The sequence below is a fragment of the Neomonachus schauinslandi genome, chromosome X (genome assembly GCF_002201575.2).
Source record: "Neomonachus schauinslandi chromosome X, ASM220157v2, whole genome shotgun sequence".
NCBI classification, from domain to species: Eukaryota; Metazoa; Chordata; class Mammalia; order Carnivora; family Phocidae; genus Neomonachus; species Neomonachus schauinslandi.
This window is the reverse complement of record NC_058419.1, coordinates 40,858,692-40,884,519: the sequence shown is the minus strand read 5'-3', so window position 1 is coordinate 40,884,519 and position 25,828 is coordinate 40,858,692. Positions and strand designations below refer to the sequence as shown.

The 25,828-nt window shown below is 42.0% G+C and overlaps 1 protein-coding gene across 3 annotated transcripts in view; it reads left to right on the top strand.

The window, feature by feature from the left end:
• The window catches only part of RNF128 (ring finger protein 128), a 112,365-nt gene that overhangs the window by 39,460 nt on the left and 47,077 nt on the right, over positions 1-25,828 (top strand). Inside the window, exon 1 of one of the 3 annotated variants that reach the window (XM_021678156.2) lies at positions 9,237-9,729. The exons of the other annotated variants lie outside the window; for them this stretch is intronic. Within the exon in view, the coding sequence (XP_021533831.1) occupies positions 9,237-9,729 (493 nt within the window). Of the gene's footprint in view, positions 1-9,236; positions 9,730-25,828 lie in introns of those variants that run through there. 3 annotated transcript variants of the gene reach the window in all.

Here is a 25,828-nt window from a genome sequence, read left to right as displayed (position 1 = left end):
TACTATTACCTCTGTCTTAGAACCTCTGCTGAAAATGCCTATGAGGGGCATAACTGAAAGCATTGAGAGAAGATAGCTGCCTTCTTGAAATGTGTGTGAAGTTTTCATCCCGTCTTGAATCCAACCAAATAGCAGGTCCTGAAATCAGCAGGGTGCGCTACTGTAAACACGGTGCGTAGGGCCCCAGCATGTGCTCTCATCAGGTCTCTAAACACCTCGGCCATCCCCACCTCAGAAAAACGAAGACACTTAATGAACTGGGGCGATTATTGCAGGTAAATTCGACGAGCCTCTTCTTCAAACAAACAAGAGCTTCAGGCTTTCAATTTCTGCTTTTTTTTTTTTTTTATTTCCTCACGAAGAGCAAACATTACTGAGCCACTTCATTGCCTCTGGTGAAAGGCTTTCTGTGGCTCCAGAGTTGACAACATCCAGAATATTAAGCAGTCACTGACTTCCAAGGCTGAACTAGTTTGCTATGAAGAACATGAAGTATACTGATGCTATCTGCCCCCAAAGTTACACAGAGACAACTTAGGGGAAAAAAAAAAAAAAAAGTGAACCTGCTCCCTGCTAATTGGAAGATTGTCAGCTAAGGGAGAGGGATTTTGTAGATTCCAGAGCATGCTGTGGTTCAGTGGATCTGGACATTTTTTTCCTTTGGATGTTCCCAGTAGCATTTCCCCCCCGTTAATGTTCCTACGCTTTACACTGCATGATTTGTGATGAAGTCAAACCAAAGTAAGTTTTGTAGCCACAAAACATCCTTTTGTTGAAGGCCTCCTTGTCCTTTGCCTGGTTCCTGCGACCAATATAACCATAACACTTATCTAATTCTGGTGTGACAGAACTTAGTTATTGTGTGAATTATGAGTGGTAAGCCAGCCGATTTCAGTTGTCTCAACTATGTGATAGCACCGAGTCACTTATTGCCAAATACTTGTTTACTACGTGTTATTGATCAGTTTTCAGCCCTGGCCAGCTGTAGCTAATCCTAATGCATATAATTGGAAGCTGAGAATTTGTGACTTTGCCCCTTGGAATACAAAGGCTGCCTTTGCCCACACTCAGGCAGACTTGAGCTTCTAAAAAAGCAAGCCTTGGCCTCAGTAGGTGATCGCAATACAATATAAGCATGTTTATTCTTAAATTGCTTTTCAGAAATCCCAGGTCTACTGGGGATTATCAAATTATGTTCCTATTAAAAAATGAATCCCAGGGGCGCCTGGGTGGCTCAGTCGGTTAAGCATCTGCCTTCGGCTCAGGTCATGATCCCAGGGTCCCAGAATCGAGCCCCGAGTCGGGCTCCCTGCTCAGCGGGAAGCCTGCTTCTCCTTCTTCCACTCCCCCTGCTTGTGTTCCCTCTCTCTGTCAAATAAATAAAATAGTTAAAAAAAATAATTAAAAAATGAATCCCATTCTGTCTGTAGGTTAAACAAAAGCCTCACTGCCCATGTACATTTTTAAGACCTCCCCTCCTCACTAATCTAGCAAACAGATCCTATCCTCGCATGCCAGGCCCACTCCCTTCTGTCATTTGTCCTAGGCAGTGGCAAGATCAGAGACACTTCTTTAGATATACTATCCGATTTGTTAGGCTTTAATCTGAGGGAACATTACGTGGTTCAAAATATAGCTATGTAATTTTGCATTATTATTATCCCTGTTTTATAGTTGAACAAGAAGAAAGAGAAACTTCCTCAGTGTCACATAACCAGTCAACAGCAAAGTTAAAAATAACAACAAAGGTGGAATGGGGGAGTTGCGTGAATCTAGTCTAGTAAGTAGCAGGAATGGGTTGGAAGTAAAGCTCAAATATGTGTTCATATGTGTAGGGCAAATTCATTAAAAACATTTTTCTCTGGACGCCTGGGTGGTTCAGTCAGTTAAGCGTCTGCCTTCAGCTCAGGTCATGATCCCAGAGTCCTGGGATCGAGCCCCGCATCGGGCTCCTTGCTCAGCGGGGAGCCTGCCGCTCCCCCTGTTTGTGTGCTCTCTCTCTCTCTCCCCCTGACAAATAAGTAAATAAAATCTTAAAAACAAAAACAAAAACCACATTTTTCTCTCCCATTTTCTCCCAAGTAATTGTTTTCCTTTCTTTCCATAGCATATATGTAAATCTCTTATGGTCACAGATTTATTTCTTTTGAAACCTTCGTCTGAAAAGGCAAGAGAGGAGACTGCCTGTGACCAGATCAGTCTCCCAACTAGGTTGTCCTGATACTGGCAGTGGAGGGTAAAAACCACTCCCACTCGACTCCATAGTCCTTTCCGGCCCCGCCCCCCCCCCCCCCCCCCCCCCCCCCCCCAATTCCCTTCCGGCCCCCCCCCCCCCCCCAGCACCGGCCCTGCCCAACATTTCCCTGAAGTCCTTCCTGCTCCCCATACCTTGGGCTCTTCCCCACCGTTGTTCCTCTTTAGCAATCCGGGATCCCCTCAATCATCTCTCCAAACTCAAGATAGTTAATCTGACCCCCCAGTAGCAACCAAGTCGACACAGTTGAGCACAAATTTTCTGCATTGTCCTCCATCAATACAATTCCTTTCTGTACCAGTTTTCATCAATGGACACAAAATGCCCTTTCTGCACGTGACACACGTTCAGGCACTCCTCTCCACACACTCATGAGTGCGAGTGTGCTCAACGGAAAACGTAGGCATTTATAAATGACGATGATGTGCTTGACTAAATGTACTTTCATAACCTCTGTTTAGGAATTTGGGGGCTGCACGGTAGGAAATCAGGGCACTCTGGTGAGGGGGTTCTTAGTATACTAAAGTATGTCACTGGATGTGGCTGTAAAAATACCCATCCCTTATTGAGGGGGGCACGTGTGGTGATGAGCACTGGGTGTTATACGTAACTAATGAATCGTTGAGCACTACATCAAAAACTCATACAGTGGCTAACTGAACATAATAACAAAAATATATATATACCCATTCTTTCCACCCTCTAATAATATCCTTACTATGTATGTGGAGAGACAGTACGGCAGAGCGAAAATGGCACAGAATTTGGAGTCATACTCCCAGTGTGAGGTCCAACTCTGCCACATACTGGCTGTGTGACCCTTGGCAAGATACTGTACCTTTCTGAGCCTCATCTTCCTCATCTGAAAAAAAAAGGGGAATTATAATAATTATAATTACAATGGGATTTCATTACCTGTTCTAAGAATCAACTGATAGAATTAAGGCATGTAAAGTGTCTGGCACATAGTAGGTTCTCAATAAATATGTTGCCTTCCTACCTCTACTTTTGAAGGCACTGTTGGATAGAGTTGCAAGTGGTGTAATGGGAAGAGCGTAGCTTTGTACTAAGACATGGCGTCAAATTCCAATTCTGCCATTTGGTTACCATGGGTCACCTCAGCAAGTTACTTAACCTGAGCCTCAGTTTCTTCTTCTGTAACAAGTAGCATATAATACTTATCTCATAGGTGGAAAGTACCTGGCCTATGGTAGGTTCTCGATGGTAGCTATTAGTGTTATGGATATGAGAAGACTGCTTCAGATACAGCAGCCCCACTATTGTAAAACCCCTCTCTGAAATTCTGTCTTCTCTTTGAGTGCATGAAAGCTTGGTTTAAAAAAAAAAAAAAAAAAGATGCCCTGTTTTCTAATGGCTGTATACCCACTTGAGCTGAGATGTACCTGCACTCGGAAATGATGTTATTTTGAAGTATGCCGCACCATCCCATTTTGGGCTTTTTGTTTTGTTTGGCTGCTCGCTCTCTCCACACCCACCATCCATTTCTTCTTGCTCTCCGCAGAACAGCTGCCTGGAGCAGAAATTTGTGGCCATCCCTTTTCTAGGCGTTCTCTACACCTAGGTTGTGGAGCTGCGTAGCCACGACATTGCTTAGATGCCAGGACACTATTTGTCCCAGATGGTGCCTTGCCATTTATCTAATGGTAAGAAGCCAGATGTGATGTCTCATTTCTTGCAGACATATTAAAGGCGGAACGCTATCGTCCATCTTTGCGCCTCTGCAGCGACTCAGTGTGACGGGAAACTTAATCGGCCCGCAGTGGTGCCTTGCTGCTGCTTTTGCAGGATGCTGCTCGGCTTATTAGTTCATTATTAGATAGTGCACCGCTCGGGGCAGCTTTCAATTCAGTAATGCTGGTACAAATATTTGGCAGGGTTAGCCTTTGTGGTAGGATTTGAGGAATTCAAAAAGGCTCCTGGCCCAAGTGTGTCTCCCTCACGGGTTACAGTGCCTGAAATGCATACAAGAAACATTTCACTTGAACTGCCTTTGGTATAAGGCGATGTTAAAATGCAAATGGCACCCTCCAGAGGGAAGATACAGCTGTTAATACTTAAGAGTCAGAACTGCACTGGAATCCTGATTCTGTGACTAGTCATATGACCTTAGGCAGGTTGCTAGTTCTCTCTGAGCCAGTTTCCTCTTCTGCAAATGGGAATAATAATGGATGACTGTGAGAGTTAAATGAGATAATGCATGTAAAGTACAGAGTATAAACGTTCAATGAACAGCAGCTGTTATTAATTAGCCTTAGGGACGGCAGGACCCCGAGGGAATACATCTAGGGCTAGGACATTTGGTTTGAGGGTATAAGGAATATATATATGAATAAAGTGAGGTCCCAGGACCGAGGCAAAAATCAAACTGAGCTTACACAAACCTTCCAGCAAGGAAAGTATAGCACTACTCAGGATGCAATGCTCTGACACTGGGAGTGTTCAAGCAGAGGCTGGGTGCTGGCTACCCATCAGGAATAGTCTACTCCAGGGCTTCTCAAACTTATGTGCATGTACAAGTCACCTGGGGATCTTGTTAAAACGTGGGTTCTGACTCAGCAGGTCTGGGGTGGGACCCAACATTCTTCATGTCTCACAAGCTCCCTGCTAATGCTGATGCTCCTGATCCACAGACCTCATTGTTAGCAGCAAGGCTCTGTTGCAGTTTGAAAAGAAATCACAGCGAGACAGAGGGATATGATCGGAGAAAGCCATGGAGTTACCCAGACAAGTCCCCACGGAGGGGAAGGACTTTGATGCAGTCGTGATGCGCAGTCTGGCTCCTAGCTTTGTAGGCTTTGAAATTTGATTGGTGGTATAACCAGAGACTGGGCTCCTGGGGACTGACTCACACTTCACCAAATTCGCAAGAGACCAATACATACGCCAGAATGCCAACTGATTAATTTATAATGAGAAGTATAACTTCCAAGTGGACCAGATACTAGTGTTTGCTGATCAGTGCATTATCTCCCTGTAGGCATATTTACATGAAGCACTAAAGGATAATAAGGTTGCTTGGTGAGAATGGACTCATAGCAAGGGGAGTTCATAGGATGATTTTAACGGTTCATCGTCTGATGCCTCCATCTCCACAACTGGGCTAGACCTCCCTAATAGTGCTGTGGAGGTGAGCTTCCTCACTAGTCCCTCAGCCTCCGGTCTTGTCCTCATACAACCCAGATGCTCTATTTAAGCTTAGGTCTGACAACAATCATTTATTTGCTCCACTGACTTTCATATAAATTCACAATTTAAAACTCATCATTGCAAAATGCTTAAAGTACAGAGACAAGTTGAAAAAAATAGTACAGTGAGCACCTACAGACCCACCATCTAGACTCAACAGTTACCATTTTGCCATATTCACTTTGAGTGTGTGTGTGTATGCAAGTACATACGCAATGAGTTGACACTCTCTAGCACAATTTTCTAAACTCTTCATGTTCTGGCATAACCTACTTGACCAGCTTCACTTCCCCTGGCTTTCCCTTTGCTACTTGCCTCCCAGCCATACTTGACTAATTAACATTAGTTCCCTGAAAGCTCCTGGTGTTTTCTAGTAATAGACTATTGCCTCTGCCTCAATATCCTTATTCTCTTTACTTGATTAACTCTATTTGTTCCTAAAAACTCAGCCACACCCATGTTGCCATAGTACTCCATGTTTTTCTCAGTCATAACATTTATTTATTTATTTATTTATTTTAATTTTTTTTTTAAAGATTTTATTTATTTAATACAGAGAGAGACAGCGAGAGAGGGAACACAAGCAGGGGGAACGGGAGAGGGAGAAGCAGGCTCCCCGCCGAGCAGGGAGCCCGATGCGGGGCTCGATCCCAGGACCCTGAGATCATGACCTGAGCCGAAGGCAGATGCTTAACAACTGAGCCACCCAGGCGCCCCTCAGTCATAACATTTATTAAACTGTGCTGTTATTATCTGTTTACCTCTCTGACTTGCCTACTAAACTGTGAACTCATTGAGGGCAAGGGCAGGGACTTTTTTTTTTTTGGTCTCTGTGTACCTACACCTCGCCAATGGCTTGCGCTTGGTAGGTGTTCAGTAATCAGAAAATCCAACTGCCCACCAGACAGTGCTACCTAGTTACATCATAGGCACCTCAAGATCAACGGGTCTACACTGAGCTCATCTCTCCTCCTACCCTTTCTACACATTTAAAACCCTCCTCCCGATTGAATGCCATCCAGTCTTCCAAGCCAAAAACCTCAGAGCAATCCCTAATTCATCCCTCTCTTTCATCCTCCAAAATACATTTCCAATCTGTCCACTTCTCTTCATCTCCTGGGTCTGGGCTGGGCCACCTTCATCTCTCACCTGGAGCACTGCCAAAAATCTTCTCTCTGGGCTCCCTGCTTCTAGTCTTGTCCCCTCCAATCTATTATCCACAGAGAAGCCATAATGATCTCTCAAATTCAGATCTGATTATATTACTCCATGCGTAAACCCTGATTGTATTACTCCTTGCTTTTGGATAAAGTCCAAAATCCCTAGCTTTACCGAAAGGCCTCTCAAGAACTGACCTCTGTGTACCTGCTGAACTTTATGTCTCGTACTCTGGGTTCCAACCCTTTTGTGTTTACAGAGCCTGTAGTACTTGCTGTCTCCCAACATGGTCAGTTTCATGCCTCAGTGCGTTCATTCCCTTGTGTTATTCTGGGCCTTGGAAGGCTAACCGTCTCAAGCTCAGCACAGGTGTAACCTCCTCTGGGCAGCTTTTCCTTACTTCCCAGTCTGGGTGAGGTTCCTCTTTTCTGTTACCCATTACTGCCCTGTGCACACCTCTGTCATAGCATTTGCACTATGTACATATAGCACTCTATACTGCAACTATCAGTTTGCTTGTTTGTCTCATAAAAGCTAATTCGCGAATTCTTTTGACAGCAGAGTTAATGTCTTGATTTCTTTTTACCTCAATGCTTAGCCCATGGCTGGCATACAGTTGAGGTGGCGTAAATATTTAAGATTGGTTACTAACAAATATCTGTGTAACGGTCATTTTTGTAGATGCGTTATAACAGATCTCTTTAATTTTAAACACAGTGTTTCTTTAAAGTACAATATAGTTGATTGCCATGCAGGCAATATTTATTGAATTTTGAGTGTTTTTCACCAACAAATTCAGACAATTTCTGGAACTGTAGCATTTCTTAGAGATGATCGATCCTACCCTTTCTTTTTTCCCTAGGTAATTTTTATCCCGGAGATTAACATCCTCAGTAGTTGGGGGTGCCATGCTATTGGCCTCCCATACCAGCCTTGACCTCTAATATAATGTTCTTTTCAGTATATAGCGTTTATGTTTCACAGAACTGCCCATTTATTTGGATTCTACGGGCTGTTTAGTTATGGTGTTAACTTTCCTCTAGGTTTCTCTCAAGCCATAAGAGTATCAAGTGAAGAATTGTCCCATGCTTAATCTTTGGGAATAATATTGATTAACTAAATGTTGGGCCAAGGACTGAGGGGACTGATTGATTGGGAATTTAACAAATGCTGGGCTGGATAAAGTGAATTATATCCCTTTGAACTGAAAAAGTGGCTAAAACATCCTGAACATCATTTTCTCTGATTTTTATCTCAAAGTGACAACTTTAAGATTATTTAAAAGGTATGGTGGGGTCCCTGACCCTGTTTAGTAATAATAGTATCTAACAGATATATTTTTTACACTCTGCTAAGCACTGTTCTCAGTGCTTTACACGTATGAACTCATTTAATCATCTGAACAACTTTATGAGGTAGGTAATATTATTATCCCCATTTTACAGATGATGAGGAAACTGAGGCACAGAGAAGTAATTTCCCCAAGGTCAAAAGTTATCCATTGCTGTCATAAAACAGGTGTATTAATTCAGTTCAATCCAATGCATATTTCTGGAGCACTTATTAAATGCAGTAATTGACTGGGTAGATAAAACTTGTACACTTAAAGGAAGGAGGAATCATAATGCAACAGTGCCATGAATGAATCGCCGAGTCAGGGTCCTTTCAGTTGGTGGGAAATGGGGAAGGGTTGTGTAGTTAAGGTCAGGAATGGTGCAGATACATAGATTTGAGTAAACCTGGTTTGTGGAAGATGAAGAAAAGAGGCTTAGTTTTGAGGTGTATGGAAACGTTATTAATTCTTTTCTGAGGACTAAGATTACTTTCAGAAGGGGCTTCTGATGTAGTCTATTTAGCATGAGGTAAGCGTTAAGAAAATACCCAGGTATGACTCCTGTCTGGAGCAGGAAAGGAGAAAGGTTTAAAAAAAAAAAAAAAAAAAGTAACAACCCCCTTTTCCCCCCCCCCCCCCCCCCCCCCGACTCAATATGAACAGCTGTCCCCAGCACCACCCACCTACCCAGAAATCCCTTGACTCCGACTCAGACCCTTCGGATCTGTGCTTTTCAGAAGTACTTTCGCATTCTGGCACCTTAAGCCTGAAACGGCCTTTGGGCAAATGTTCGGAGGGAAAAACCCATTCTCGCAATGCAAAACGGACTCGGATCCTACCGGAGAGCTTTTATATAAGGTCGCAGATTCTGTAGTTCCCGGCCTGACCATCTTTTTAGAACACGCCGCGACACACCTGGCCGCACAGCCTGAGCGCCTACCCTAACGCCTGCCCATCCTGTTACCCTTTTAAGAGGCGGATCCCGCAGTGTCCTTTCCTCCCTCCCTGCCACCTCTACCCCCAGTCGCCTGGGCGGAGCTTCTTGCTAAAGCCCCAGAGCCCGACGCGGCCGCGGCAGTAGCGGAGAGCAGAGGACGGGAGCTGCGAGGAGCTGCATCTGCCGCAACCGCTCGGCCCGACGCTACGTGCCTCGTGGCTCCCACCTCGCTCCCCGCGCGCGCCGGCCCCTCCCCACCTGGCGCGCACCTGGGCGCGGCCGGGGTCCTGCCGAGAGCCGGGAGGGCGCGGGCCAGGGGCCCTCGGGAACCGCAGAGCGCGCGCGCCATGGGGCCGCCGCCCGGGGCCGGGGTCTTGTGCCGCGGCGACTGCGGCTTTTCCCGATTGCTGGCGTGGTGCTTCCTGCTGGCGCTGAGCTCCCATGCCCCCGGCTCCCGGGGAGCCGAGGCAGTGTGGACCGCGTACCTCAACGTGTCCTGGCGGGTTCCGCACACCGGAGTGAACCGCACAGTGTGGGAGCTGAGCGAGGAGGGCGTGTACGGCCAGGATTCGCCGCTCGAGCCTGTGGCTGGGGTCCTGGTGCCGCCCGACGGGCCGGGGGCGCTCAACGCCTGTAACCCGCACACGAATTTCACGGTGCCCACGGTCCCAGGGGACTGGGGAAGCACCGTGCAGGTCTCTTGGTTGGCCCTCATCCAGCGCGGCGGGGGCTGCACCTTCGCCGACAAGATCCATCTGGCTTACGAGAGAGGGGCGTCTGGAGCCGTCATCTTTAACTTCCCGGGGACCCGCAATGAGGTCATCCCCATGTCTCACCCGGGTGAGTGCAGCTACTACATTGCGCCCCATCAACCCCCTGCCGAGGCCAGTTTTTGTTCTTTTTTTTGTGGCTTTTTTTTTCTTTCTTATTTTCCTCCGTGCTGTCTTCCCCCTATCCCCTTGCTCCGAAGGAAAGCGAGTGTCCTTTCTGTCCCCACCGAGTGGGGCAGGGTCCTCTCCTTCCCGAGATTTCACCCTGCGCGGGGGGGTTGGGCGAGAAAATCCTCCAGATTTTGGCTGGCTGGGGGGAAAAGGGTAAGACAAACCGAGTGCGGAGGCTGGCAACTCGAGAAGGACTGTTTGGGCTCTTTGCGTCGCCTTTTCCTGGTGTTCCACAAGGGTGTCTTGCCCTGGCTGCTTTGGTGGGCACTGGCTTTGAAATAATGACTGGAGAGAAGGCGGCCTGGAAATCCCTTCCTCACTCTTTCCATGATTAACAGACTCAGGCCCAAGGCAGGGTTTTTCCCTCTTCTCTCCGTTTTTCTCTCCATGTTTCCTAGTATCAGGTTCGAGATTGTGTTACTGTGCCCTGTTAACCTCATTGCAGTTTGGGCAGAAACTTTGCCTAGTTCTTGGGCTCTTCTCTGCCCCCGGGGGTCTCGGGTCCCAAGTGATTGTCGGTATCAGTGCTTTTGTTGGCCTTTGAAAAATCCGGTTTAGGTTATTGAGTGGCGAAACAGGTGATTAATGTTACTGAAAAAAAGAGCTTTGTGCATGAGGGTAGCAAAGGCCTAGACTTTGGGGAAAAAGTAATCTGGGTGCGTCTTCAGCTTGTGGAGATGTTGTGGGTTACTGTTTTTCCCTGTTCGGTGATTCTTCCAGAAACCTTATTTGTGATTGGGTAGTCTTAGCATATGTATGATCCTAAGCCCCAGAGGACAGAGAAAAAAAAAAATTGGGTAGAAGGGAAGGGACACATAATAGTAGTATATCATAGTTGTTGAGAGCTGGGGCCCAAGTCAGACCTTGGTTAAATTCCGGCTCCATTGCTAACTAGTCCTGTGACCTTCGGCAACTTATTTGAAGTTTTGGTGTCTGTGTTCCCTCATCCATCAAAAGGGAAGGAACTAAGAAAGAACTACTCCCACAGGTTTGCCTTGAGGATGAGATGAAATAATGCCTGTAAAGAGTTTAACACATCATCCTTCTCAGTAAAGCCTAGCTGATAGGATTAGCCTTTTAGGGAGTCACTGGGGAGATGAATCTGCTTATTTAAGTGCTAGAGGTTTTGCGTTTTTCTTAAAAGCAGTGGGTTTGGCCCTGCCTAGAGAGAGCATTCACATTGAGTGGCTGGGTGGTATAATGGAAAGAGCACTGAACTGGAACTCAGGAGATCGGAGTTCTTTTAGTCCCTTCTGTGCCTCTAGCAGCTTTGTGACCTTGTACAAATTACTCACTAGCCAAATAATAATAGAGAGGTAGAAGGTGGAGGCCAAATTGGCAGAGTGTGCAGAGGCAAAAGCGAACTAGATGAACTCTTAAGATCCCTTCCAGCTCTAAACTGCTGTGATTCTTAGATTTGAATGTCTGTTAAAGGAGCAGCTGTATCTCTCTTGGTTGATAATTCATTGGTTAGAATGAAATTACTCTTTAAAGCCTAATAAAAATGACAGTGAAGGATTTGGTAAAATTTAAAGTCCTTACATTTCCATTGGCTACGTAAATGCAAAGGTTTGACTTTGTCTCCTCCAAATGAGATTCATTTGCATGGATGATTGGGAAATGAAGAATACCCTTTAATTAAAGTTCCCGTTTAGAGTGCTTTCATCCTAATTCTGTTAAGAATATAGGCTTATATTTGTCCGATAGTTTTGAGGGACAATAAAATTAACTTTTGTTGAGCTCCCACTGAGTGCCAGGCACTCTACATACATCTTTCTTGTATGTTATTCAGAGACCATATGGTGTACTAGGAAAAGCACAGGCACTGTAGTCAAGAACGGGTATCAAATTCTGGTTTTATTACACAATAGCATTGTGTTGTTGGTCAGGTTCTTTAACTTTACTGAGACTCTGCTTCTGCCTCCGTAAGATGGAGATACTTACATTGCCATGATTCTTAAGGATAATAAATCTAAACCACCTAGCAGATAATAATTACACTCAATTAAAGTTAGTTATTATGATAGGTTAATGCTAACAAGATGCAGAAAACATACAGATGCAGCTGTCAGTTTGAATCTAATTATGGCTGTTTTGTTTTAGGATACTGTATAGAAATAAAGCCCTAAATATTGACCACTGAGCTAAATTACACTCAGAAAGGTATTTGAGGACTTTAAAATTTCTTCCGGACATGATAACTATAGCAAACTTTACCACTAGGGTAACTAGCCATCAAAAAACTAGCTGGTTACTTTAAGTATAGAATCACATTTCCTCTGTAAACTCCTAGAGAAACTGCTTTTCAACACAGGGGGAGAAAATCACTTTGCATTTCATGCACGTGTGTTGTTGAACATTTGTTCCCAAAGTTCTGTGTGTTTTGCTTTGTTCATTCCTGAGTAAGCCTAGGGTTCATTGTAATCTCTGATCAGAAACAACTTATCCGGGATCTTCGTGGCAAAGAGGTGGGATTGAGGCTTAAGTGTTGATTAACTCAATGTGTATTGGCTTGAATTATACAAGGCCACCAAATGTTGAAAAGCCGTTGCTGTCCTAGGTGTTTATGAAACCTCTCTTGACCCACTCTCAGCAGAGCCCGTGCTTGAATTGTTTGTTCTTTAAGTTTATGCTGAACATCCATACTCTCGCCTATCACAGGCCTGGGAACATGAAGGAAGACCCCTTTCTTTGAAGTAACAGAACTAACTGGTTTAGAGCAGTTGCTTTAAAACTTTTGTTTATTGGAGAGAAACTCCACTTTAAAGAGCATTCAGTTGGGAAAATGAGGCTTTTTTTTTTTTTTAAAGATTTATTTATTCGAGAGAGAAAGAGAGAGAGAGAGGGAGCACCAGCTGGGGGGGGGGGGGGGGAAGGGCAGAGGGAGAGGGAAAACAGGCTTCCCGCTGAGCGGGGAGCCAGATGTGGGGCTGGATCCTAGGACCCTGGGATTACAACGTGAGCCAAAGGCAGACACTTCACCCACTGAGCCACCCAGACACCCCGAGGCTGTTTTTATATATACCAAAATGTCACAGGAGGTGGTTTTAGCCTTGCATCAACCAATGCGGTTTGTTCCCATACCTCATTTTGGTTGCAAAGTGTCCAGAAAATCCTGATTCACACGGATAAATAATTGCAAATGATAGATGTTTATTAACAGTTTGTCTTGCAGTCTCTGGGTATTTTTCAGTCAAATTGATCCAGAATCCTGGAAGAAAATTAGGAGAAATTTTTGGTTTCCAAGGTTAATCACTATTCATATAGCTTATCTTAAGTATGAGAATGAAATAAGCAACCAAAACTGAGAGTAAGCATGAAAGCCATGTAAAATGTAGGATTGTCACGGTGAGACACGCTACACGTGCTATTGTGCAACTAACTGTTCTGCTTTTCCAAGGCAGATGGGTCTGAACCTTGCATGCTGTCTAATTGAGCACAGCCCACGGGTTGAAGTGGTATGGGTACTTGCTTGTACAATTTTCCTTGAGTCAATATGCACAGGACATGAATTAATTGAAAGAGAGCTACAACCTTTCTAATCCATGACACATTTACAGGAACTTGAAACATATTCAAAGGCATGACAGGAGAAGCATTATTCCTGAGGGCTGTTAAAACAAACAAAAAAAAGTGAATAAACCAAGCAGTTTAAGTCAATGATTTGGTGGTCTCCGATGGGATGTATAAAACGGTTGCTTTGTATACATTGTTGAAACATCTTAAGAGGTTGGGCTCTGCCACTTAAACTACAGAACTTCCTCGACTTCCGATGGGGTTACGTCCCTGATAAACCCATCGTAAGTTGAAAATATTAAGTCGAAAATGTGTTTAATAACGCCTTAACCTACCGAATATAGTTTAGCCTGACCTACCTTAAACGTGCTCAGAACACCTACATTAGCCTACAGTTGGGCACGATCATCTAACACAAAGCCTATTTGATACTGAAGTATTGACTGTCTCGTGTGATTTATTGAATGCTGTAATGAAAGGGAAAAATGGAATGGTTGTATGGTACAGAAGGGATATAAATGTACAGATTGTTTACCACCATGACCGCTTGTCTGACTGGGCGTCCCCGGTGGCTGCCACTGCCCAGCATCCTGAGAGCGGATCTCCTGCAAATTGCTACCTCCCGAAAAGATCAGCGTTCCAAATGTGAAGTACAGTTTCTACTGAATGCATTTTGCTTTGATGCAGTCATTAAGTTGAATCATCGGAAGTCAGGGACTTTCTGTATCTTTAAAATCTTAGGCCAGTCATTTTACTTCTTTAAGTCTCTGTTTTCTCCTGTGTAGGGTGGGCATAATGATAATCTTGCCACATAAGATCGCTGGGAGGGACACCTGGGTGGCTCAGTCGGTTAAGCGGCTGCCTTCGGCTCAGGTCATGATCCCGGGGTCCTGGGATCGAGTCCTGCATCGGGCTCCCTGCTCAGTGGGGAGCCTGCTTCTCCCTCTCCCTCTGCCTGCCGCTCCCCCTGCTTGTGCATGTGCGTTTTCTCTCTCTCTCTGACAAATAAATAAAATCTTTTAAAAAAAAAGATCTCTGGGATTAAATGAGATAATGCAAATACAGTGTTTAACACAGTGCCTGGCATATTGGAAGCTACTAAAAAAGTGTTTTTATGACAATTAAGATAGTTAAATGTATTTTAGAAAACAAAAATGGAATCTGATGTTGGTAGTACATAATTTGAAGATGAATAGCCTGGAGTACTTCAAAGTCCACGTTACCTAAAATGCTACCTTCAACACTTTAGGAATCGGGTGAGCCAACTGAATTCTTTACAAGAAAATGATCTTTGGGCCCACCTGTGTTTGTCATTCTTTTTTCATGTAACTACTTCTCCCTCAAGCTACCAATCTTCTCCTTCACAAAGGACTTTGAGATAATATTTTACACTGATTTATCACCACCCAGTCCCTTGTCAGCTACATGACATTTAATTGTTAGTCTGCTTTTTTTTCTAGGATGTTGACTTTGAAAAGAACCTTTTTAAATAGAGAGGTTCCAAAGAGGATGAGAAGAGACTGGGTGGTGATGATTTACCAATGTAAAGTACTGGTTCAAAATCAGTTTCTAGATACATCCTTTTTGATATCTCTGCAGTACTGTATTTAACACTGTTGACCACTCCTTTGAAATTCTCCCAAGCAGTCTTTTGTTTCTCTTGCTTCTCTTTTCTTTTATTTCTGTTATTTTATTAATTCATTCATCCAACACCTCTTCTTCCTTACATTCACGCTCAGGCCACCAGCAGCCCCACCTCCGATGAATAACTGCCACGTCCAGATGATTCTATCACTTTAAATCTTCTCACATAATGTCCCCTTCTCCCTTTCAACTGTTATTACCCTGCTTTTCGTTCCTGTGTCTTCTCATAGGAACAAATGCTTAGGCTTCTAATTGGTCTCCACCTCCAGTCGTTTCTTCCCGCCGTTCTTCCGCATATACCACTGGCACACAGCTCTGATCACGTCTATGCCATTACTTACGAATTTTAGACTGTATTTCCCAGCATGGCACATGAGCCTCTTAATCTGGTCCCAACACCCTTTCAAAGCTTTATATACCTCCTCTCTCATGTTGACCCCTAAATGCCTTCTGTCCTTTCCCATTATCATTCCTTTGTTTGTACTGCTTTTCCTCCATACCCTTTTCTTCCCAGCTCTGCTAGCCAAAGATTTACCCATCCTTCAAAACCCAACACAGATGCCTCCTCATCTTTGAAACCTTTCTCAATTCCTTCTTTTCCTCTTCCCACCACAGCCCACACCAAAACCAAAATAATCCTTTTGTTTTGCTCTCATGGCACTCCATGTCTTAGAGTACTTTTTGCATTTTGCTGGTAGTTATATGTTTACTTCTCTTGCCTTCCTACTGGACTGTAACATTTGATTAATTTTCATCTTCCTCATGGGAACCTTTGTACTGTATGTGCTCTAAAAATGCTTGTTGGGTTGCTCTAAGTACCCAAGAATGAAAAAAAAATACCCAAGAATGCCAGAGGGTCATAAGATTCACTAGAAAAGTATCTAATGGGGAAGGGGATTAAAGTTCAATTCATTGAGGGCGCTTACGTGGCTCAGTCAGCTAGGCGTCTGCCCTTTGGCCCAGGTCATGACCTCAGGGTCCTGGGATCAGGGCTCCCTGCTTAGCGGGGAGTCTGTTTTTCTCTCTCTGCTCATGTTCTCTCTCTCCCTCGGTCTCTCTCTCTCTCAAATAAGTAAAATCTTTAAAAAAAAAAATTTCAATTCACTGAGCTTTTATCAAGGATCTATTGTATGCATACTGTGCTTCTTGCCTGAATATACAAAATAATTAAGGTAAAGTAGGAGGAATAAGAGTGTACAAATGCTTCCAGATTGCAAGCTCCCTAATTTTTATGGTGATCACCATAGGCCAGTTTATAGGGTTTTAATGATGAAATGACCTAGGTAACAGATAGTGAGAATGAGTATTTACATTGAACTTTCCCTGTTCTGTTTTTTGTTTTGTTTTGTTTTAAAAACTTGGTTTACACCAGCATTCAATTTATGTCTCCAATTAAAATGCTTCCATTGAACATGTTGGTGATATGTGGAATTCCATTACATACAAACCTTAAAAAAAAAAAAAAAAAGAAATACAGCTCGATCAGCAAATTGTTTTTCTAAGCACATAAAGAACTCCACGCCCCCCTCAGTCCCTGGAAGATGTGTTATCTCCTACAGAATGCCATATTTAATCTCTGTTCCCAGGCTTAAATGGAGTAAACAGGGGAGTATCAAAGACATTTTCCATGTTATTTCGGATGATAAAATTAATCCTACCTCTTGCGGAAAACTTGGAAAACACAGAAAAGTATAAAACTAAAAAGCTATGCATAATTCCACAATTCCATTAATATTCCTTCTTGTCTCCTTTTTCATGTATAGATAGGGTTTTATATCCTGCTTTGATCATAATGGTTTTTTTTAATGAATATTAATGTAGCATTAAAATACAATTTAAAGGGCGCCTGGGTGGCTCAGTTGGTTAAGCGACTGCCTTTGGCTCAGGTCATGATCCTGGAGTCCCGGGATCGAGTCCCGCATCGGGCTCCCTGCTCAGCAGGGAGTCTGCTTCTCCCTCTCCCGCTCCCCCCTCTTGTGCTCTTTCTCTCTCTCACTCTCTCTCTCAAATAAATAAATAAAATCTTAAAAAAAAATACAATTTAAAGAAAAACATAAAAATCTATAGATATAAGCATTTTAGCATTTTGGGGTGTTTTTGTTGTCATTTTCTTCTTTTGCTCTGCATATATATTTAAAGAATTATACATATATACTGTATGTACGATTTTGTATCCAGCTTGTTATTGTAAGCATTTCCCCATGTAATTAAAAATAGAGGATTTCCTTATAAGTTGAAGGAGGTAGTTTTTGACTGGGGGGTTAGGGATCAAGCTTCTCTTTCATTAACCAGCAGAAAGAAAGTGCAGAAATGGTGACAGGGAGGGGTATGAATTGGAAAATTTAAAACAAAAATATGCTCTGTAGAGCTTTACCTAAATGTATACTTCTGGCCATAAACGTGATCTGGTCTAACCCATATGCATTGCCTGTTGTGGCCTTGATCTTTTGAGAGGTTTGATCACCATGTGTGCTTTTAACTCCTCTTCTCCCATGATATTCCTAGAGGTGATGTCTTTGTCACAAATGAGGTTTGCACCTAGTTTCCCTGTTGCTTGGTTAAGTAGCACCTTATTGGCTAAAATGGCTTTTTGTTTTCACGATGGCCACTGAACTGTACACTGTTGTTAGAGTTTTGCCCAGAGTTTACTTGATAGGGTATCACAAATATTATCTGGGGATGAAGAATTTTCAGTATATGCAAATTTTGTTGAAGTGTAACGTACGTACCAAAGGGGTACAGAAATCATTAGTCTGTAGCTCAGTGGATTTTCACAAAGTGAACATGCCTGTGCAGCGAGTGCCTAGATCAAGAAACAGAACCGTACCAGAAGGCTGGAAGACTACCTCACACCCCAAGATGAAGAATTTTTGAAGTTTGTGTCCTGAGGGAGTGACCTCTTGTTAGCGTGTGGTAGGAACTGAGTCACCCACAGAAACCATCACCTTGCTGCTCTGGAGCTAGTTACCGGTGGTGATCCTCAGCTACGTACTGTAGGGGAGTGCTTTCCAAGCACAGAGGACGTGCACTTTTTGATGCAGTTACCAAGCCAGTTCAGAGTTGCCACATTTTGCTGTTAACACCCACTTTGGAGCCCAATGAGCAAAGCAGAGCACAAGGGCTCTTTGTTGTTGTTCTATTTCCTGTTCTTTTTTCTCTTTAAGCTGTATGTATGTCTTTCTGTATATCAGGGCACATGCTTGCTGCTTGAATTTACCCATAGGCTTGTTACAATATTGATTTCTTTGGAAAAGAAAGTTTGGTGATTCATGCCTGACTTCATGGAGGCCGTTAGGTTCAGAACCTAGTCGTGATTTACTTGGTTTTAATGCTTGAAAGCTCAAGTTAGCTACAAATCAGTGACTTTAAATTAACCCTATTTATTTTGAGCTTTTTTGAAAGAAGATGGTCTAGAACTCACTTGATGATGATGATGTGTTTGTGTGTGTGTGTGTGTGTGTGTGTGTGTTTCTCTCAAGATATTAGTCATTATCGTTTCAGATAAAATGTTGAAGTAGCTTAGTGAAATGCTGCCTGCAACTAAAAAGTCGTAGCTTAAATGTTAACCTTGACTATTTCCGGTTGGTAGAATTATGGACGATTATTATTCTTTTCATCATGTTTTTCTGTATTTTCTGAATTTCCTATGCTGAATATATTTTATACTTGTAATCAGAAAAAATCAGTTACTGTTTTTTAAAAACCCAAAAAATATTCCTATAGCATTGATAATCCTAAAGAAACCATTAATAATGTGACTATAGCAACAATAGGAACAAATCATATCTGATAATAGAAATGATTTACAGACTATTATGAAAATTTAAAGAATTCCTTTGGCCTTTTGAATATACCTAACCCGTATGATTATTAATGTGGTCCTTTCTTGTTAACACTAATTGGTTTCTTCATATGTAAAATAACCTTGAACACCAAAGAATTTTAAAGACTGACTTTTCCTATTTTAATATGAACTATTTCTCTTTATCCTTTGTATCACTATTTATGTATTCCCCCCCCCCCCCCACCCCCCCCCCCCGCTTACACATACACACACCTCTCACCTTTCTCGGTATTTTTGTTTCTTTCCCATAAGAAGCCTGCTTCCCCTCACTTGCCCCCTTCAATATCTGTTCTTTTCAGTACTTGTAAGAATAGTGCTAAGTTTAACAGCTTTGTATGAAGAATTTGATATATTGGCAATTCTTACCTATGACACACTGGGTTCATCTGATGATGGTAGTTTTTGTCATTCAAGAAAAGAGGAAAATTTGTTAAGAGTAAGGGCAGAGGAGAATCATGGTGTTCTTATTTTACACTTTATTGGTGATATGCTGAACATACAAGCTCAATCAAGATGATATTTAAGACATCATTAAAATTGAATTACTTGTTTTTAAAATTAGCATTTCCCTTGAAGTGATAGTCTGCTAGACAAAACTCCACCAATTAGCAGTTCACATAAGAAATTCAAATTCAAGGGTACCTTCTGTACCACTTCTTTTCCTCTGAGGACAGATTTTGTATCCGACTTTTCCACCCTCTTCCCCTGCCTTTCATAGCTTGATTAATTCTACCTTAGATAATCTTGCACATACACACACATACCCTCACACACTCTTGGAGCCCCCTCTTCGTTTTTAAAAAATCTGAGCTTCCAGGGCGCCTGGGTGGCTGTTGATTAAGCATCTGATTCTTGATTTCAGCTTGGTGATGATCTCAGGGTCCTGAGATCAGCCCCCAGTCGGGCTCCCTGCTCAGTGGGGAGTCGGCTTGAGATTCTTTCTCTCCCTCTGCCCCTCCCCCAGCTCACATACTCTCTCTCTTTTTCTCTCTCTCTCAAGTAAATAAATAAATCTTTTAAAAAGTCTGAGCTTCCTTCTATGTTGTTCCACTTCTTTTGAAGTGAAATTAAACATCGAAACAAATCACGGCTCTCATATCTTAACAACCTTGAATGTGTCCATAACTTACTCCTGTAATCTCCACAAAAACCTCCCAAGAGCCATGTAATCCTCCTGATTAAATATGTATTTTCTTCTGTCCTAATATTTAAGATAAATTTGAAATGCTTTTGTTGGTTTTGCTTTAGGTATTCCAGTGATAACTCTTTCCTGCAAAGTTTTATTACAAATATGGGTTAAATAATCATATTTGCTTTGCAGTTTTTAGTCCTCAAAGCCTTTTACATGCAATCATTTGTGGGCTCATTTGGTAACCCAAGCACTGTTTAGCAACATTACTATGGGAAAATGTGTTGCCTCTACTTCCCAACAACTGACTTACAAATGAATTTTTGAAACACAACCCATTAGGGTTTCCTGTGTGGCTTTTGTTCATAATGATAGCCTGGTGAGATATAGTTTATTGTATTTGTCCCGATCATGCTGGTTTAGAATTTTCTCTGCTTATTTATTTTCTTTGTAATGTTCACTCTAGCTCTGCCTTACCTTTTCCATGTGTTTCACCTTAAGGATTCTACATATTTGTTTTCCTAACCTGTGGTCTAACCTATGGTAATCTCAGAAGTTGGCTTATTTTAATAGCATTTGTAATGTTCCTGAAAGTTTTAAGAACATAACTATGATTTGTAACTTAGTTAGCCATTAATATATTTTCAAGTGGTGCATCTTTTCTATTTTAGAGGCTCTCAACAATCATTTAGATGAAGGCTAGAAAACCGTGATTATATCGAGTGAGGTCTCCATTCATAGACCTATGAGCAACATATATTTAACGTTGTCCCAAAATACTTTTGAGTCTAGTGGTATTTCAAAGTCTTGTTTTCCGCCACCTTCATTTCATTTTTGGCAAGAGGACAAGGATGTTTCAGAGACTGAAACTGGCTAATGCCAGCCCACCAGTCACCTACCTCCCTTGCCCTAGCCCCCGTCTTCCAACCCTTTTTGCCATTCCTATTTGACTGATGCCTTTTGCTTGAATTGATGAAGAGGTTGATGACTTACCTTGAGTAATGTAATTAAAGACTAACAGATTATTCTTTGATGATAAGGAAAGCTACATGATTGCTCTGTTTTTATTTCAATCTAGTGTACCAAGGATGAATGTGTTCTATTTGAAATTGAAAGATAGCATATTACAATGGAAGAATGGGTGTCCTTGAGTCACACTGCTTAGCTTGAATTCCAGTTCTACCAATTAATAAATATGTGATCTTGGGCAAGTTGTGAACCCGGGCTTCATTGATCTTGTTCATAAAAAGTGGAATAGAAATGCCCATTTTCTGTGATTTTGTAAATAAAGTGTTTGACATGGAGGGACATTTAGCAAATGTTAGTTCTCTCGAACCTTTTGCTAACAGTTTTATTACTAAACGTAGTATTTCTCCTTTTGTTATTGTAGCTGTTCACTACCACATTTTGAAATATGTAATTGTTTTATATGTAAAAGCAGGGGGAAAAAACCCATGACATCCAAATTGCTGTTTTTCTGGATAGTTTTTGAGAAACGCAGGGAGAAATCACATAATCAAGAAGCTGAAACAACTATCTTGTTCTTCTCCCTGTGCATTTCCATTTTAAGCAGCAACAACTCCTTAAAATCAAGATGTTACACTATAACAATAGAAATGGCTATGGACCTTTTGATGGCATGGTGACAAAGAGAGGGGACTTAGGAATCAGATGGATTTTGATTTGAATCCCAACTCTGTCATGTAATAGCTTTATATATAACCTTAGCCAGATTAACCTCTTTAAGACTCAGCTTTTTGGGGGCGCCTGGGTGGCTCAGTCATTAAGTATCTGACTTCAGCTCTGGTCTTGATCCCAGGGTCCTGGGATCAAGCCCCGCATCAGGCTCCCTGCTCTCGGGAAGCCTGCTTCTCCCTCTCCCACTCCCCCTGCTTGTGTTCCCTCTCTCGCTGTGTCGCTCTCTGTCAAATAAATAAATAAAATCTTTACCAAAAAAACCCTCAGTTTTTTCATCTATAGAATGGGAGGTGATCATCGTACCTACCTTGTAGGGTTATTGTGAGGGATAAATCAAATAACATATAAAGCACGAAGTACTACACAGCCAGGTTCTTTAAAGGAATTAACAACCTCCTTACCCTCATCTGTAGCACTTTTTTTTGGAGATTGGCAATGCAGATCACTGCACGGCTTCTCAGAGCCCCTGATGTGCTAAAGAAGCACTGTTCAACTTGTTCCATGGATCATTTTCTAAACTTACTGATCTATAGAACCCTTTTTTTTCTTAAAACACTTACCACCTGAAATAGAATTTGGAAAACACTGATATTGCCATGCATTTGATAACTCCTCCCTCCTTCTTTCCTCCTCCCTTATTTTATTAGCCTGGCCTCAGATTTCAACTGTATCAAAGTATTGTCAGTGTCAAGGAGTGACTAAACTAGTTATCTCACTCTGATAAGAACAGCATGTTTTAGACGTGATGACAAACCTTTTAGTTATATTTCTTTGTACTAATGTGGTTGGTACCTTTTATATCAAGTTAATGTGACTTCAAAGTATAGTTCTCTACAGGCTAGGCTTATTTTCCTTATTGACTTTCAGAAACAATTTATTGTGAAAGTATAAAAACACAAGCGAGACCAGTTTATGTTTGTTTTTATATTTAGTGTGTGGACCTTAGTACAAAAGTTAGCTTTTGTGGGCACCTGGGTGGCTCAGTCGGTTAAGTGTCTGCCTTCGGCTCAGGTCATGATCCCAGGGTCCTGGGATTGAGTCCCGCATCGGGCTCCCTGCTCTGTGGGGAGCCTGCTTCTCCCTCTCCTCCCTACTTGTGCTCTCTCTCTAACTATCTCTGTCTCTCTCTCTCAAATAAATAAAATCTAAAAAAAAAAAAAAATTTAAAAAAGTTAGCTTTTGTAATACTTCATACAGGAGGAAATTTAATATTCTCAAGTTAGTAGAGTGTCCTTGTTTATGAGTTTTTTAATACTAAATGATACCAGAATTTCTGCAGAGGCATACCAAATTCTCTTTTTCTCTAATCCAGAGACCGAATAGAATACTAATGGGACATCTGTGACTTTTGTACCCTTGGGTTCTTATGGTCAGGTCAAGATGAATACCAGATCTCTAAACACAATGCTCTTCCTAATTTTAATGATTAATGAAATTTCCAGTGTAATTCCCCTCTCACAAACTGTACCTAAAGAGAATGCGTGCAAAAAGAAGTTCCAATTTAAACACAATTTTGAATACCCTTTATGACCAGCACTGTGCTGGGTATTGTGGTAGGAGAAGAGTGAGCAGGGAGTAGCTAAAGATAAACAATGACGTGGTCCTTTTCTTCCAGGGAGCCCCGCTTTTCAGCCCTTATTGCATTTTTTTTTTTTTTTTTTTTTGCCAATGATGTTTTAGTCTGACACTAAAACATCAATTTAGATGGGGCTTTTTAGATCTACACAAAAATGGCACTCCCTAGAGTTCGGAAATATTTAGGGTACAAAGTGCATGTCCCTTCCATACATTCTTGTACTAGTGTCACTTGCTCTGAAAGGTTGAGGGTAAAGTGGCAAGTAGTGAAGACCATGTCCCAGTTTCATTGGAAGTCTAGGCTGTGGCTTGGTTTTGTGCTAATATTTTCCCTGTGGTTACAGCAACAATTTATTCACTGGAATTCTCCTTCCCAAGGTCTCATGTTACAGGGAAACAGAACTGATTAATACAAGGACAAATGATCACCATAATTTCTTACACTCCTTTGTCTAAGTTTCCTTTGCCCGAAACCCCTAAATCTCTTGTTTATCCTTTTTTACTGCCCGACAAATATCTTTCTAATTGTTTTTAACCTGTGGTGTCTATGTTGCTAGTCAGTAGTTGCTTCACCTTGCACCATCAAATATTCTTATCAGATTCTGAACAGCTCTGGATATTGCACAATTTATTATCCCGAAGGATTGAATAAATACATTGATGCTGTGGAGTTTACCGGCTAACCTTCCTCCAGAAAACATTAATAAACAGCAACAGCAAATGTTGAATTTGCTTTCTAGAAACCTTACTACCCCAAAACAAAAACTATGACAATAGAACTTTAGCATAAAAATTTTACTACAATTACAGAATACCCTATTAATGAAATAACATACATACTACAGTTTCTGCATAGTCTTGCAATAGCATATCTTATTGTTTTCCTCTCCTTAGTATCAGCGCAAATTGAAGGTTGTATAGACATTAAACCTCTTCCAGCTGTTGCCAGACTTCTCTTTTATGTCCTCTGAACCTCCTCATAAGTGGCTGAATTACCAGTCTCCCAGTGAGCCGGGATGACTGGGTTCTAACTTGAGCTTGGGGCTGAAATGGCCATCTGTCCTAGCTCCTGAATGTAAATGGGAAACTGAGGTATGGTCAGGGCCCAGGTTGGAGAGGGATTAGTGCGGCCATTAGTGCTTCCCTGTGGCAGTAGGCGTCACATTAAACCCAAAGTCTTTAGAGTAGAATTAGTGTTTAACTTGTTATCTGTGTATGTATAATGTGCCCTTGCTGTAGGCAGACATGCCCTCTCAGGATATGCCGTCTTTGACTGTAGGAGGAGGCACACCTTAGACTCTGTTCACCGCAATTATCTTTAAGGATAAATTTGTTTTCAGATTGAATCATGATTCACATTATCGCTACGTACAGCATACGTAACATGACATTTATCAAACATTTATATGACATCTATTATGTGCCAGGCACTCTGCTAGATGTTGTAGATACAGTGATGAAAGACAGTCCCTGACCTGAAGGAGTTCATAGTTAGCAAAACTCAAAAAACCCAGATAACTTCAAGGGAAGTCTGTGCTAGACAGTGTAAAAGCTCAATTCCTAACCCAGATGGGTGGGGATCTTATAAGAGGAGATTGAATTTTATTCTGTAGGTGAAATAGAGCTCCTTTAAGGGCCTTTAGCAAAGGAATAATATGAACATTTTTTCCCCTTTAGAAAAATTTATCTGGTAGCTGTGGAAGAATGAATTGGAGGCTAATACTGGTGGCTCGAAGACCAGTTAGGAGGTTGTTATAGAGATTTAGGTAAGAAACAAGGGAAAGACAACGGAGATGTATGCTAACAGGAAAGGAATGGGCCTGTTTCTGATGTGGCTAATTTTTGAACTTCTCTGTATGAAGTACTTATTGATAAAAACAAAATAATTCTATTGGCGGAGTTCTTCTATGCAGAGTGAAGGATTAGTGTTGATCTGGCCAGAGAGAACCACTATCTTGAAATTCCTTGACCATAACATCAAGCTATAATTCAAACTCCAGCCCGGTATCTCTGAAAGCATGAGCCACAGACCACATGCAGCAAAAGAACCCAGAGAACTTGTTAAACTACAGATTTCTTAGTCTGGCCTCAGACAGACTGAATCAGGGAATGGGGCCCAGGGAGTTCAGTGTTTTAACAAGTTTCTCAAGTAATCATCATGCTTATTAAATAGTTTGAGGACCATTAATCTAGCCCAACAATTTTAAAAATATAATCTGGGACCACTGGTCCCTCAGACTCTTTCAGGGGTCCACGAATTGAAAACTGTTTTCATAGTAATACATAGACATAATTTGCCATAGTCGCTGTGTTGATGTTTACACAGCTGGTGTAAAAGCGCAATGGTGGGAAAATACCGCTGGCACCTTTAGCAGAAATTAAGACAGAGGCGCCAAGATGTATCGTATACTATATCCCTATGCATTTATAATAAAAAAAATTCCAGTTTCACTTAGGAATGCCCTTGATGAATCAGTATGCATAATTAATTTTGTTAAATCTCTGCCCTGTCATGCACAGCTGTTTTGGAATATTCTGTGCAATGAAATGGGAGGTAGGCATAAAGCACTTCTGCGCCATACCAAAGTATGA